Source organism: Heterodontus francisci, chromosome 13 (assembly GCF_036365525.1).
Source record: "Heterodontus francisci isolate sHetFra1 chromosome 13, sHetFra1.hap1, whole genome shotgun sequence".
Classification (NCBI taxonomy): Eukaryota; Metazoa; Chordata; class Chondrichthyes; order Heterodontiformes; family Heterodontidae; genus Heterodontus; species Heterodontus francisci.
The window spans coordinates 117,360,694-117,377,571 of record NC_090383.1 but is presented as its reverse complement, the minus strand read 5'-3'; the positions used below and the strand labels follow the sequence as shown (position 1 = coordinate 117,377,571).

The window sequence follows — 16,878 nt, the reverse complement described above, 5'->3', positions numbered from 1 at the left end:
GCTAATATCATGGCATTTTAATCCTTAAAAATAAGTTAAGACTTGGAAGGAGCACTAGTTTCCACTAGCTTGGTTTGTGGCTGATCTCCTCCCCTCCCCTTTAATTACAAAAGAGAATTTTGTCTGTAATTTTAAACCCCCTGGGGGCCTGGGCAGTGCATAAATCAAAACACTTTCCCCTCTCCACCGGGATCTGGATTCACATCCAGTATTAAACCAATGGCATGAAATTGACCTCTCCCTGCCAAATGTAACGAGCCTGAGGCAGTCTCACCCCTAATTGCCAGTAGATAAAGCTCTGCAGCGGAAAAACTGCCCACAACTCACCAGTAATTACAGCTGGGGAATCCACAGGGCGGCTGGGAAGTGGAAAGTGTAGCGAATGTCTTTCCAAGGTTGCTGCAAGGTAGAGAAAACTTTGCTCTGCATTGAATTCATGCTGTACCCAATTCAGAGGTCTTTGATAGCAGTAGATAACACTTCAGTCTCACAAGTGTACTTGTGGCGTGGACCACTCAATGCTAACGCTGGGTACAAATAGCTGACAACAGCCACATTTTCCGTCACTGATTTCCCTCGTCTAGATGAGTGCCAAAAAGAAATGAACTGCAAAAACAGTCATAATCAACTTTTCTTCATGCTCCCCCTATACCCTGAAGCCTCAGCCAAAAACATTTGTACATATTATAGAATACTGTAAAACCTAAGGCAGATTCAAGTGGAGTTCTGATGAAGAGTCCAGAGCTGAAACCTTAACACTTGTTTCTCCCTCCACAGATGCTGCCTGACTAGCTGAGTGTTTCCAGCACTTTGCTGCTTTTGCTTTAGATTTCAAGCATCCATAGTATCTTGCTTTCTTGCTGAATAAAGAAGTGCCTTGAGCTTATCCTTCCAGGGCTCCCCCCTACAATTGGACCTTTTTTTCCAGTGTTTTGCTCTGCTACCGTGAGACACCAGCTCCTGTTTGGGTTATTCAAGCAAGGACAAACATTCTGGAGCCATTATCTAAGCTAGGGTTGCCAAACCTGTTTGAACATCTTCCTGGAGCTTTCATCACCTGGTCTCCCCCCTCCAACTGCCTCACATCACCTCACCCACTCTTGCGATTGGTCACTCAACATGTCCGTCATTCCAATCAGCATGCAAACAGTCTCTTCATTATGGGACTGGATGATTCTTGACTCTCCGTCAAACACTAATTCCTCTGGTACAATTAAAGAACAAAGAAAATTACAGCACAGGAACAACCCTTCGGCCCTCCAAGCCTGCGCCGATCCAGATCCTCTATCTAAACATGTCGCCTATTTTCTAAGGGTCTGTATCTCTTTTCTTCCTGCCCATTCATGTATCTGTCTAGATACATCTTAAAAGACGCCATCGTGCCCGCATCTACCACCTCCGCTGGCAACGCGTTCCAGGCACCCACCACCCTCTGCATAAAGAACTTTCCACGCATATCCCCCCTAAACATTTCCCCTTTCACTTTGAACTCGTGTCCTCTAGTAATTGAATCCCCCACTCTGGGAAAAAGCCTCTTGCTATCCACCCTGTCTATACCTCTTATGATTTTGTACACCTCAATCAGGTCCCCCCTCAACCTCCGTCTTTCTAATGAAAATAATCCTAATCTACTCAACCTCTCTTCATAGCTAGCGCCCTCCATACCAGGCAACATCCTGGTGAACCTCCTCTGCATCCTCTCCAAAGCATCCACATCCTTTTGGTAATGTGGCGACCAGAACTGCACGCAGTATTCCAAATGTGGCCGAACCAAAGTCCTATACAACTGTAACATGACCTGCCAACTCTTGTACTCAATACCCCGTCCGATGAAGGAAAGCATGCCGTATGCCTTCTTGACCACTCTATTTACCTGCGTTGCCACCTTCAGGGAACAATGGACCTGAACACCCAAATCTCTCTGGACATCAATTTTCCCCAGGACTTTTCCATTTACTGTATAGTTCACTCTTGAATTGGATCTTCCAAATTGCATCACCTCGCATTTGCCCTGATTGAACTCCATCTGCCATTTCTCTGCCCAACTCTCCAATCTATCTATATTCTGCTGTATTCTCTGACAGTCCCCTTCACTATCTGCGACTCCACCAATCTTAGTGTCGTCTGCAAACTTGCTAATCAGTCCACCTATACTTTCCTCCAAATCATTAATGTATATCACAAACAACAGTGGTCCCAGCACGGATCCCTGTGGAACACCACTGGTCACACGTCTCCATTTTGAGAAACTCCCTTCCACTGCTACTCTCTGTCTCCTGTTGCCCAGCCAGTTCTTTATCCATCTAGCTAGTACACCTTGGACCCCATGCGCCTTCACTTTCTCCATCAGCCTGCCATGGGGAACCTTATCAAACGCCTTACTGAAGTCCATGTATATGACATCGACAGCCCTTCCCTCATCAATCAACTTTGTCACTTCCTCAAAGAATTCTATTAAGTTGGTACTAATAGAAGTTGTGCAAAAAACATTTTTTATAAATGCAATATTTTTTATGACCCTATGATTTTTTTCCCAGTGTTGCTCACTGCAGTATCCTTGGAGATTAGTCTTATTACGACCAGGTGAGAAAGGGGTTTAGGTTCCCTCTCAGCCTTCACCTGATCTTACCGTAACAGGGTTTAATTTTAAACACACCGATTTTTTTTTAGCTCCCCCTTAGTGAATCCTTGTTCACTTTTCTCTTCCTATCTTTGGCCTCCTTGTCTCGAGAGACAATAGGTAAGCGCCTAGAGGTGGTCAGTGGTTTGTGAAGCAGCACCTGGAGTGGCTATAAAGGCCAATTCTAGAGTGACAGACTCTTCCACAGGTGCTGCAGATAAAATTGGTTGTCGGGGCTGTTACACAGTTGGCTCTCTCCTTGCGCTTCTGTCTTTTTTCCTGCCAACTGCTAAGTCTCTTCGATTCACCATTCTTTAGCCACGCCTTTATGACTGTCCGCCAGCTCTGGCGATCACTGGCAACTGACTCCCACGACTTGTGGTCAATGTCACAGAACTTCATGTAGCGTTTGCAGACGTCTTTAAAGTGGAGACACGGACGGCCGGTGAGTCTGATACCAGTGACGAGCTCGCTGTACAGTGCATCCTTGGGGATCCTGCCATCTTCCATGCGGCTCACATGGCCAAGCCATCTCAAGCGCCGCTGGCTCTGTAGGGTGTATATGCTGGGGATGTTGGCCACCTCAAGGACTTCTGCGTTGGAGATATGGTCCTGCCACCTGATGCCAAGGATTCTCCGGAGGCAGTGAAGATGGAATGAGTTGAGACATCGCTCTTGGCTGACATACCTCGCTGCCGTAAAGCAAGCTACTGCGGACACAGGCTTGAAACATGCAACTATAAGGCAAAGAAACTAGCCAAACAGGTTTTCTTAGGTTTAAAGAAAAAAGGTTGAACTTTATTTAACTTAAACTCTAATTTGGTTAACGCCTATGGTTACACGAACCGCTCACGTTAGCATGCATGCGTAATTCGCACATGCAGATAGAGACAGAAAAGAGCAGAATAAATAAAGTGGAAAAGTTTGAGGCAATATCTGAAGATGGTTTTGGTTACTGTTCTTTGAGCTCGCTGTAAAGTCCTTGATTGTAGGTAGGTCTTGCTTTTCGTTGGGGCCCAGTATTCTTAAACCTTGTTTGATGTAGGAGACTTTTGTCTCTTGAGGTTCATGTGTCCTCAGTGGGTCCAGAGACTTGTGAGAAAGACGTGGGAGCAGACAGGAGAGGTCTTTTCACTCCAGGAGCAAACATTCTTTTCCAGTTCAAATTCTTCGTACAATTCAGAAAAAAGCCCAGGTTGCCAAGCAGGTTATGTGACTAGCTGGTCTGACCACTTCTGTTTGTGGATTCTCTTGTCTTAGCCAGCTCTGGAATGTCTCTTCTTACACACAATACCTAGTATTCAAAGTCCATTATGGGTTAAATTGGAACAGGTAATAACCCCTTTGTCCCGCCAAGCACTGTCTGTTAGTATGCAAATGCTTTTTTCCAGCCACAGCTGATCTGTTTAACAAGTCATTTCCTCGCTCCAGCAACAGTTTAAAATCAATGTTTATATGACAAAATTAATATGCCTCATTCTTGGCAGTTGGGGGGGTCTGCATGATAGCCTTTAAATTGCTGGAGAGCCCTGGAGTGTTGGCAACCCTATTGCCAAGTGATCACTGCATTTGTGGGCTACTTGTCCCATTAGGGGCAACAAAGCTGATGTTGCACTCATCTGACATCCACATACACGGACCTCAGAGGACAAACCTTCCCCCAGCATTATAAAATAATGCATCTGATTTAGTCAGGTCTGCAGATCAGTTTACTGCTTAAAGTTACATCTGAGTGACCTTTCAGCAAACAGGAAGTAAACATTGGATAATGGAGTCACTTTTAATTTTCTTTTTATACAAATAATGCTTTAACATAGACAGATACACTAAGCCTTTTATTTTTCAAATGAATCCCACATGTACTTCCCAGCCAGAGCTATTATCCCAAAATTCATCAGAATGCCTTTCAAAAAATACTTCTGTATATAACATGGCAGACATGATTTGTTCCAACTGTAACTGGCAACAGAGGTCTCCCAACATTGTTAGCCTCTTGGTGATCGTGTAGAGGAGCCAATGAGTTTCTACTGGATTTCCAGGCAGAGCCTTTCTGCAGCTAACACTTGCTCAAACATCCAGGAGTGAGGAACGTCAGATATTTGGATAGATTGGAGAAGCTGGGACTGTTTCCCTTGGGGAAAAGAAGATTAAGAGCTGATTTGATAGAGGTGTTCAAAATCATGAGGGGTCTGGACAGAGTAGATAGGGAGAAACTGTCCCCATTGGTGGTAGGGTCAAGAACCAGAGGACATCGACTTAAGCTGATTGACAAAAGATGCAACGCCAACATGAGGAAAACCTTTTTACCAGCACGTGGTTAGGATCTGGAATGGACTGCCTGAGAGTGTGGTGGAGACAGATTCAATCGAGGCCTTCAAAAGAGAATTGGATAATTATCTGAAGAGAAAACATTTGCAGGGCTACAGGGAAAAGGCAAGGGAGTGGGACTAGGTGAGTTGCTCTGCCAGGAGCTGACGTGGGCACTGCAGGCCAAATGGCCGCCTTCTATACTGTAACCTTTCTCAGAATCACAGAATCGTTACAGTGCAGAAGGAGGCCATTCGGCCCATCATGCCCGCACTGGCTCTCTGAAAGCAACTCCCTCAGTTCCATTCCCCCTGCCTTCTCCCCGTAACCCTGCACGTTCTTCATTTTCACATAACTGTCTAATTCCCTTTTGAATGCTTCAATTGAACCTATTCTATGATATGGCAGCTTGGAGGGGAGAAAGCCTTGAAATCCAATGTACCATAATTGTCAAAATCACAAACAGCATGGAGCCATCACAAATCATTTGCAGATAGCAAGCCCATTGCTAATTCTTCAGAAAAAAGACATTCCAACTGAACAGAGCTGCTTGCAACATTAGTCCCACCCTCACCTGACTCAACAACTTAATTGATATATGGATATATGCTTAGGTAGAATTTGCAGCACAGAATCAAGCCAATCGGCCCAGTGGTTGGTATTTATACTTCACATGAGTTTCCTCCCACCCTACTTCATCTAATCCTTTCAATATTTCCATCTATTCATTTACCCTTCATGTACTTATCTAGCTTCCCCCTTCAAGGCATCTATGCTATTCGCCACAACTACTGCAAGTAGCTGAAAAGGAAACATTTGCAAAGCTATTGGGAATGAGCAGAGGGAGTGGGACTAATTGGATAGCTCTTTCGAATGCACAGATCGCCTCCTCCTGTGTTGTAAGATTCCTTGATAATACTCAGAACAATAAATGGCATGAGAGGGGGAGGTTACAAGTACATGTCACTTGCAAGTCTGAAAGAAATTAGCAAATCGTGCACACACACACACAGTTTGTCACTCCCTTGCGATTCAATAATATAGACAAGGTACTGCGTGATCTTTTGAGACAACAATGAATGATGTTTTCAAGATTAGAAGAGGGGTTGGTAAAATGGTTTTTGAGTCAAATTATTCCCTATAGGTAAGAGTTCAGGAGACAGGAATTAAAATTAAGGCAGTAAATAAAAGATGGGAGAAGGTCCAACAGAACTTTTTCCATATAAAAGGTGATGGGGGAATAAATTACAAGGAAAACCTTGAAGTAACTAGTATAAATCAGTTGAATAGTCCCTAATGATAGAAAAGAGAAAGACTTGCATTTATATATATCAAGACTTCAGGTCATCTCAAATAGCTTCACAGCCAATGAAGTACTTGAAGTGTAGTCACCATTGTATTGTAGGAAATGTACAAGCCCAATTGCAAACAGCAAGCTCCCCCAAATAACAATGAGATGAATGACCGGGTAATCTGTAAAATACTGGACTTGGGGTTTCCACTCAATTGCTCTGCTTTTTTCTCATGCAATTCGCCTGAAATCAGCATAACCAGCACAAACAATTATCAAGTTTTAAACACAAAATACGTTCAGCGTAACTCTAGTTTCCACAGTCTTGAACTGTAGTGATTTTCTGCTAATTGATCTCGTTTGCAGGCCCTTGAGTGGGCTCTAAAAATTAAGCAGGACATTTTGGCTGGAAAGACACTAATAGGTATGTTTTAAAAGGTTTTTTTAAAAAAATTACTAAGGAACTGACTACTGCAAATGGTTTGGTATATTTTTTTAAAGTAATTTAAAACTGGGTTACTCCCAAGTGGTTGGCACTGTGATTTAAAATGCTTCTTTTTGGGATGAATCCATTTCCAGCTATATTAATCAAACGGCATCAAGTTACCACTTTTAACTATATCAAGGAATATTTTTAAAGCAATTTTTTTTTTCTAAAATTTACATTTTTAAACTCTGCCCAATTGTACTGGTTTATGGCAGATTCAGCGTTTGGCGATATGCAAATGAGTTTCAGTGGAAACTCAGGGTGGGGGGGAGCACTTTTTGAAGTGGGCACAATTTTGGGAGCAATTTGCGCCATAATTACCAACTGCGCCCAATGCGGAAGCTCTATAAAATTACAATGGGGTTTAAAAAAATAAAATTAAGGCAGTACCCTGATGCAATGGTGGTGTGGGGTTGTTCAGAGGCATGAGTTAAGTTCCCAGTCTTGGCTTAATGGGGCCTTCCTTGTCCCACTCTGGCCAATGGGCTGTGAAGAGGCACTTGCTTAGGTATGTTATATGTGGTTACTAACTATAGTTACTTTCTTTTTGTTTCATTGAACTTGTATTTCTCCTGTGCTCCGTAGCATGGCCCATATCTGAGCCACAAGAGCGGGCAGATTCCCTTACTTCCCAGAGCCAAAGCATTGCTAGCTTGGGATTGAGTCATGTGGGGAATCAGGAGCCCATGACCATGATGTATTGGCACAACATTCTGGATCTCTAACACATTGTGCTGCATTGTACTTAGCTTCCTTGAAATAAAATAGTGATGCTTCATCCCAAAAGGAAGGTACAGAAGACTAACAATGTGGGTACTAGAGAAAGCAACATCAAAAACTTGTATTTATAAAACACCTTTAACATAGTAAAAGGTGCTTCACAGGAGCGATTATCAAACAAAATTTGACACCAAGCCACCACATTAGGACAAATGAACAAAAGCTTGGTTAAAGGGTAGGTTTCAAGGAGCATCTTAAAGGAGGAGAGAGAAAAACAGAGAGGTTGAGGGATGGAATTCCAGAGCTTTAGGGCCCAAGCAATGGTGTAGTGATTAAAATCAGGGATGGTCAAGAGGCCAGAATTGGAGGAACGCAGATATCTCAGAGGGTTGTCAGGCTGGAGAAGATTACAGAGATAGGGAGGGGGCGAGGCCAAGCAGGGATTTGAAAACAAAGACGCGAATTTTAAAATTAACTTAAAAAAGAAAGCAGGTCTAATGTTGAAAGTGTAAAAGTTGTCTCGAGAAAATAGAGGGCTACTGTACCTTGCATATATTATAACAAAGTGCCAATATGTCCAGAAACGTACTGCTAAGAAGATTTTCAGACATACAACATCATTGCAGCATCATGAAAGAGAGCTAGAAATATACAAATGCGATGAAGTGTGCAAAAATACAGGACTATTTTAATCTGGTTTTGCTGATGCTGTTGACTTAATGCCAGTGTCGATCCATTTAAAATAACTGAGTTAATGCTGGTGTTGAAAAAACACTAAATGGAAAGTCTACACTCTTGTCTCTTATAGTTTACACCTCTTTAAGCTCAACCTTTGTAGGTTGACAACAGTGAATTGTTGCTTATTACAAATTAACAAATGACCTTTTTGATGCTATGATCTCATTAGTCTGATGATTTAGCTCCAACCAAGTTGGTTGGACAGAGGTTCATGAGGTTAATGACTTGTGATTCCATAACACTATTTGGACATGGTAATATCTGTTCCTTTTTTCTGACGTGGTGTAATAACTGTATTCATTCTGTAGATTCTGGATGTGATATCTTCTGTCTTGTGTCAGTCCATTTTGTTCTTAGTGTTGAACTTTTCTTCTACATCTAAGAATAATAGAGCAGATCAAATAGTGTTTCAGTGAAGTGCTTTTCTATTTCTATCGTTCATTTATTTGTTTGCTTGTACACCACAGTAGTACTTATAATATGGCCAGGAGACCACCTGCATGTCCTCCACCTGTCCTATCCATCTCTGGGCTTCTGCCATAGCCGACCCAGCTGTGGGTATTGACAGAGATGGGATTTAGTGCTGCTCTTCTCCTTCGCTTGCACCCTGGCTTGAGAAAGTAAATTGGCCCTGTTGGTGAGTGGGGTCCATCCCAGCTCCATTGTACAAGTGAACTCCGCATCGCAGCACAGCTAAATTTAGGAACTTGCCCTCACAGTCAACATTCCTATTTCCTAAAACCATTGTGATTGACTCTGAGTGAAACTTGCTATTTAATAGGCAGTCTTACACTCTGAATTTGCATCCTGCAGTATCTGTGTTACAACTACCCAAACACCTTTCAATCTAAAACACTTCAAAGCCATTAAAGAGAGCAGACTTTCATTCCTTCAATCTAGCCCTTAGTCAGAAAGGATAGTTAATATGGGATTCATAAAATTCACACTGACATAATAGGAGATGGGTGCGACATGCTATTGAGTGCAGAAATAGCAGGATAGACCAGATGTATACATGGCTGGAGAGATGGTATAGGAGGGAGGGCTTTAGATTCTTGGGGATTTGGGATGGTTGTGGGGAAGGTGAGATCTGTACAGGCTGGACGGGTTGTACTTCAACGGGGCTGGAACCAATATCCTTCCAGACAGGTTTGCTAGTGCTGTTGGACAGGGTTTAAACTAGCTAGGCAGGGGGATGGGAAGCTGAACATAGATTCAGAAGCAAGAAAAACAGAACTGGAAATGGAAGGTAGAAAATTAGCAAGAGAGTTTGGAAGGCAGAGCAAAGTTTGGAAAATAGACAAAAAAGGAGTCCAGTTGTGCTTAATGATATATACCTACATTCAAGGGGCATAGTGAAGAGGGCAGATGAGCAGAGAGCACAGATTGACGTGGAATTATGTTTTTTGTAGCTATTACTGAAACATGGCAGGGAAGGCAGGAATGGCAGCTTAACGTTCCTAGTTACATGGTTTTCAGATCAGATAGAAGGGGGATAAAAAGGAGGTGGGCTGGCAATATTGATTAAACAAACAATTACAGCTGTGAGAAAGGATGATATGTGAGAGACATATTAAAAGGGAAATTAGGAAAGCGTAGAGAGGGCATGACAAAAATACAGGCAAGTAAAATAAAGAAAAATCCAAAGATGTTTTGTAAGTACGTAAAGAGCAAGGGGATAACTAAGGAAAGAGTATTAACAGCTAATCTGTACTAATGCTTTGTCTTTCAACACACCATTAACATATTGTTTGCCTTTGCTCCGTGACCTTTTGGTCAGCTATGTGGCCTGGTCCAATCTAGACCTCCTTTGTTATCTCTTGCCCCACCCCCACCTCACTTGCTTATAACCTGTGACTTTTCTAGTATTTGTCAGTTCCGATGAAGGGTCACTGACCCGAAACGTTAACTCTGCTTCTCTTTCCACAGATGCTGCCAGACCTGCTGAGTGGTTCCAGCATTTCTTGTTTTTATTTCAGAGTTCCAGCATCCGCAGTATTTTGCTTTTATTTAAAGAACAGGGCCTATTAGGGACCAGAAAGATAACCTGTGTGTGGAGGCAGAAGGTGTGGTTAAACTTCTTAATGAATACTTTGCAGTTGTCTTCACAAAAGAGGGGGCTGATGATGACATCGTAATTAAGGTGGAAGAGTGTGAAATATTCAGTTGGATAAACATTACAAGAGAAGAAGTATTAAAGGGTTTGACATCTTTGAACGTGGATAAAATATCCAGGCCCGGATGAAATATATCCCAGGTTGTTAAAAGACGCAACGGAGGAAGTTGCCAGGGCTCTGACCATCATATTTCAATCCTCCCTGGCTACAGGAATGGGCCCACAAAGAATTGGAAGACTGATAATGTTGTACCATTGATAATCTGTTTAATTATAGGCCAGTTAGCTTAAATTTGATTGTGGGAAAATTATTGGAATCAATTCTGAGGGACAGTATAAACCTTTATTTTGAAAGGCATAGATTAATCAAGGAAAGCCAGCATGGATTTGTTAAGGGAAAGCTATGTCTGATTAACTTGATTTAATTTTTTGAGGATGTGACAAGTCGGGTTGATGAAGCCACTTTTATGGATGTGGTCTGCTTGGATTTTAGCAAGGCTTTTGGCAAGGTTCTACATGGCAGACTGGTCAAAAAATGAAAAAAATCCTTAGGATCTAAGGGAGAGTGACAAATTGGATCTAAAATTGGCTTAGTGGCAGGAAGTAAAGAGTGATCGTTGATGGGTGTTTTTGTGACTGGAACGCTGTTACTAGTGGGATCCTGCAGGGGTCAGTACTTGGTCCTTTGCTTTTTGTCGTTTATATTAATGATTTAGACTCAAATGTAGGAAGCATAATAAAGAAGTTTGCAAATGATACAAAAATTGGCTATGTAGTTGACAGTGAGGAGGAAAGCTTCGGACTGCAGGAAGATGTGGATGGTCTGGTCAGTTGGGAAGAAAAGTGGAAAATGGAATTTAATATGGAGAAATGTGATGTAATGCATTTTGGGAAGTGCTACAAGGTGAGGGAATACACAATAAATGAGAGGATACGGAGTAATGTGGAGGAATAGAGGGCCCTTGGAGTGTATGTCCACAGATCCTTAAAGGTAGCAGGACAGGTCGATAAGGTGGTTAAAATGGCATATGGCATGCTTTCCTTTATGAGCCGAGGCGTAGAATATAAGAACACGGAGGTTATGCTAAAACTGTATTCAACACTAGTTAGACCACAGCTAGAGTACTGCGTACAGTTCTGGTCACCACATTACAGGAAAGATGTGTTTGCACTGGAGAGGATATCGAGGAGATTTAAGAGGATGTTGCCAGGACTGGAAAATTTTGGCTATGAGGAAAGATTGGATAGGTTCGGGTTGTTTACCTTGGAACAGAGAGGGTGTATAAAATTATGAGGGATCTAATTACCTTAGCAAAGGGGTCAAGAACCAAGGAGCATTGATTTAAAGTAATTGGGCAAAGGATTGGAAACATTTTTTCACCCAGAGGGTGGTAGGGATTTGGAACTCACTGCCTGTAAGGTTGGCAGAGGTAGAAACTCCCATCACATTTAAAAAGTACTTGGATGTCTACTTGAAGAGCCGTGACCTGCAGGGCAATGGACCGAGTGCAGGAAGGTAGGATTAGGCTGGGTTGCTCTTTGTCGATTAGCATAGGCATGATGGGCCGAATGGCCTCCTACAGTTCCTATCTTGCTGGGAAAATGTAGACAGAGCTTTACTCTGGGTCTGCTCCATGTTACACTTGACCTGCTTGTGCTTGATGCTGCCAAGAAGTGAAATAAGTGCCATTCTCTAGCACATATATTTTTTCAAAGAGACCATTTTAAAAATGGAAACCTGTGTCCCTGACACCATAGATCAGTGGGAAAGAAATTGCTACCATAGCATTGTACCAAGTGATATCAGACACAAAATATTTTATAATCGACTAAAATGTAGTGATAATCTGCAAACGCACCAGGGACAAGAGAAATCGATGAATAGTTTTTCTGTTATAGAGCGGAAAACCTGTGGTGGTCTGAAATAGCAGTGTACAAGGGATAAAAAAATTCCTGATCTCAGGATAGTCCTCAGGACCTCTGGGCTGACGGAACAAAAATGACCTCACATTTTGCATTCAGCACTCCTACTGAAAGTAAATGAACCAAGAGCTGCCATCCTTGATTGTTACCAAGGCGCAGTTCTGATCGAAGGGCCCTCGACAACAATGTCATAACTTGTGGCATTTATATATTACATAACTTGCAAATCAGTAACCAAAGGACAGAGATTTAGGGTAATTGGCAAAACAACAAGAGAGAACATGAGGAAAAAGAATTTACGCAGCGAGTTGTTATGATCTGGAATGCCCTGCTTGAAAGGGCGGTGAAAGCAGATTCAGTAGTAACTTTCAAAAGGGAATTGGATAAATACTTGAAGGGAAAAAATTTGCAGGGCTATGGATGAAGAACAGGGGAGTGGGACTATTTGGATCGCATTTTCAAAGAACTGTTACAGGCATGAAGGGCTGAATAGCCTCCTGTGCTGTATCATCCTATGACTCTATGAACCTGTCTTTTCTCTTTATGGATTCTGACTGACCTGTCGCGTTTTTCCAGCATTTGCTGTTTCTATAGAAGATTTCAATTTAAGAAAATGACTAGGGAAAGATAGATGGAAAAATAAATTAAATTCAAGTTTTTTTTTAAATGAATGATAACGAGAAAGTGAAGAGCAGGAAAAAAGCTATTTTTAAATGGACTTAATTATTAACCACAATTATTTCAAATGTTTATTTTAAAAACTTAGGTTTAATGTTACCAAAATAAGGCTATTTCTAACATTCAAGTAGCTTATAATTATTGTGATATTTACAATCTTGTATGGATTCAGGAGCTGAAACCCTCATAAAACCTGATTAGCACAGAATGGAAAGAAGTTTCCCGAGAAAAGAAATGGAAATGGGTTAAATTACAGATATGTGGCATGAGAAGAATAATTAATGATTAGTTATGGCTGTTATGATTACTTCCAGTAGCAGATCGCCCATTTTTGCTCTGCTGTTGAGTTATTCAGTCAGCTCGGAGTGGAAATATAACATCACATAGTGAATCATGAACTGGCCTGTAGATCGTAAATGTGTTTTGAACTGAGAGGATTGAAACAGGATCTAAGCAACAGCAGTACTTACATCTTGACTTGTCCCAGATGAAACTGTTTAATATCTCACCCACCACGTATAATACGTTGATAGCAACAATTGATGCAACAAAAGTGGTGATCTTCAGAAAGTTGGACAGGTGGTCAAGAAGTGGATAGACCCACATTCCCGTCACATGGTGGATCCAACAAATCCTGGGATGTGGAAACAAGGAAGTGCACACAATAAAACATTCCTGCATGAATGACAAGCAACAGTAAAGGACACTTGCACCCCTAGTCCCACAAAGCAAAGTTTTGCATTTGTCTTGGAGCGTCCTCTCCTGTCTATCACCAGCTGCAGACCTGCTCCAAACTGGCAGGAGGAACCATTGCGGATTCCCCCCCGCTCAGGCCCTGGTTAAAATACAGTCATGATCCAGTCATTGCAAGTCCAATTGCAAAACCCAGCAGCTGAAACAAAAGCCTTTTTGAACAAAAAAAGAGAAGAAATGGCACCTTTCAGAGAAGCTAGTTGAAAGTCTTTGAAGGCTATGAGGGAATAGCAGGGAACTAATCGGGCAGCTCTTTTAAAGAGACAGTACAGGCAGGATGGGCCAAATGACTTCATTTAGTGCTGCACCGTTTGATGGTTCAGCGGTAATACAGGGAGAAATATGCAGCTAAAACATCAGTGCTTCTTCTAAAAGGATGCAAATCCAGCATCAACCTTTCCCAGAGCAACCTACTTTAAGAAGCAAACTTCAGCAGACCAAACCGAAATATTAATCATGAAGAAGGAGCAGAACTTGTCAGAAGAGTGTGAATATTGCTGTGGGAACTGATGTGAAGATTGTCTGTACTAAAGTGAGACCACCAGCGCAAGCCTGGCACCTCCTGCTGAAAGGAATTGATAGGGTGGCGAGGAACTTTTATTCCACTGGTGTGCAGAGGGGGGGGCAGGGAGGTGGGGGGGTGCCATGACAAGGGGACATAACCTGAAAATCAGAGCCATTCAGGAGAGCAGTCAGGAAATGACTCTTCATGCAAAAGTTTGGAACTCCCGCACAAAAAGCAGTAGATGCTGGGCATCAATTGACAGTTTCGAATTTGAGATTGATAGATTTTTGCTGGAGAAAGGTGTAAAGGTATTTGGAGCCAAGCCAGGTAGATGGAATCAAGATACAGATCAGCCACGATCTCACTGAATAGGGGAACGAGCTTGAGGGGCTGAATGGCCTACTCCCGTTCTTATGTTCCTGAGCCCCACTATCTGCTGATTTCCTTCACCAAGAAGTGGGGTGTATCAGCGCCCTGATGGGGCTATGCGCCCTCACTGGAGTCTCACACCATTGGGATTTATATGTCTCTTTCTTCAGATGCTATCTCTAACTGAGAGGCTAGAGACTTAATGGTGAACATTGGGGCGGCACAGTGGCGCAGTGGTTAGCACCGCAGCCTCACAGCTCCAGGGACCTGGGTTCAATTTTGGGTACTGCCTGTGCGGAGTTTGCAAGTTCTCCCTGTGACAGCGTGGGTTTTCGCCGGGTGCTCCGGTTTCCTCCCACAGCCGAAGACTTGCAGGTGATAGGTAAATTGGCCATTGTAAATTGCCCCTAGTGTAGGTAGGTGGTAGGGAATATGGAATTACTGTAGGGTTAGTATAAATGGGTGGTTGTTGGTCAGCACAGACTCGGTGGGCCGAAGGGCCTGTTTCAGTGCTGTATCTCTAAATAAATAAATCCCTCATCACAAGCCAGTGTACATCCTTTGCTGACCTTTTTGAGGACAAGATGGACGTTTGTCAATTTCAGTGCATTATCAGCACTTAAAACAGTTAACTTTATGGGAGTGGGTGGTGATGAAAGAAGGACTATCCACTCAGTGGTACTCAGCAGGAAGGTGTCAAGCAGATACTGCAGCTTCTCCCAGCACAGGGGAAGGAAAATTAGAGAAAATGTGCATTTATACAACCCCAGGATGTCCCAAAGCACTTTACAGCCAAATATAAAAATATGTTTAAAGTTCAGAAAATTCATCAGAACTTCACAGATGAAAGGTCACAGACCTGAAACGTTAACTCTGTTTCTTTCTCCACAGATACTCCCAGACCTGCTGAGTGTTTCCAACACTTTCTGTTTTTATTTCAGATTTCCAGCATCCACAGTGTTTTGCTTTTATTTTACTGTTTTTAGTGATGGTGGTTGCGGGACACTGGTGGAGAACTCCTCTGCTCTTCTTCAAAATAGTGCCATGGGATCTTTTATATCCACTTGAGAAAGCAAACAGGGCCTGGGTTTAACATCTCATCTATGAGACGGCGCCTCCAACAGTGCTGTACTCCCTCAGTACTACACTGGAGTGTCAGCTTAGATTTTGAGCTCAAGCCTCTGGTTTGGATTTGAACTCACAACTTTCTGACCCAGAAGCAAGAATTCGACCGACTGAGCCACGACCGATGCCAGAGGGAATAGCATGTCCTGAGGTATCTTTGGGGGATGTGAGAGGAACTGGAGTGAGGAATGCAAGAGTAGGGGCAGGGTTACAGGGGGCCTGGGAGCAGAGTGTAACAGTCAGAACAGGAGCACAAAGAACCACAAAGGGCTTTAAATAAAAGCAAAATACTGCAGATGCTTGAGCTCAAAATCTAAGCTGACACTGAGGGAGTACTGCACTGTTGGAGGCGCCGTCTCATAGATGAGATGTTAAACCCAGGCCCTGTTTGCTTTCTCAAGTGGATATAAAAGATCCCATGGCACTATTTTGAAGAAGAGCAGAGGAGTTCTCCACCAGTGTCCCGCAACCACCATCACTAAAAACAGTAAAATAAAAGCAAAACACTATGGATGCTGGAAATCTGAAATAAAAACAGAAAGTGTTGGAAATACTCAGCAGGTCTGGTAGCATCTGTGGAGGGAGAAGAAGAGTTAATGTTTCAGATCAGTGGCCCTTCATCAGAACTGGCAAAGGTTAGAAATGTAATAGGTTTTAAGCAAATAAAGCTGGGGTGGGACAAAAGAGAACAAAAGGCAAGGTGTTGATAGGACAGAGGGTTACAAAGAATAACTGACCAGAAGGTCATGGAGCAAAGGCAAACCAGTATGCAAACGGTATGTCCTATCAACACCTTGCCTTTTGTTATCTTTTGTCCCACCCCCACTTTATTTGCTTAAAACCTATTACATTTCTAACCTTTGCCAGTTCTGATGAAGGGTCACTGACCTGAAATGTTAACTCTGCCTCTCTCTCCACAGATGCTGCCAGACCTGCTGAGATTTTCCAGCACTTTCTTGTTTTTATACCACAAAGGGCCTTACCTGAATATATGTGAAGGAGCTAAAATGTTTCTGGCCAATATCTGTATTGAAAACATTGGCACGAATACAAAACTGGTTCTTCTACTTTGAACCTGTGCTGATGTTGTCGCTAAAACTATGGGAAAGGAGGAATTTCACCTTGAGTGACTTTTTCCATAGGTTGTCCAGGGCCACAACTTCTCTTGTGTAGGGTTGCCACTCTCCAGAATTGTCTTGGAATCTGCAGGAATTAGAGATTAATCTCCAAGCCAATACTGCGAGCA

At 42.6% G+C, this 16,878-nt stretch overlaps 2 protein-coding genes across 3 annotated transcripts in view; one reads left to right on the top strand and one right to left on the bottom strand.

The window, feature by feature from the left end:
* Positions 1–16,878, top strand: part of adat2 (adenosine deaminase tRNA specific 2) — a 130,393-nt gene that overhangs the window by 49,717 nt on the left and 63,798 nt on the right. The gene's annotated exons all lie outside the window — the stretch shown is intronic.
* The window catches only part of aig1 (androgen-induced 1 (H. sapiens)), a 121,297-nt gene continuing 111,732 nt past the window's right edge, over positions 7,314–16,878 (bottom strand). Inside the window, exons 5-6 of the mRNA XM_068045569.1 lie at positions 13,351–13,514; positions 7,314–8,541 (exon numbers count right to left, since the gene is read on the bottom strand). Coding sequence (XP_067901670.1) covers positions 8,501–8,541; positions 13,351–13,514 — 205 coding nt within the window. The 3' untranslated portion in view covers positions 7,314–8,500. The remainder of the gene's footprint in view (positions 8,542–13,350; positions 13,515–16,878) is intronic.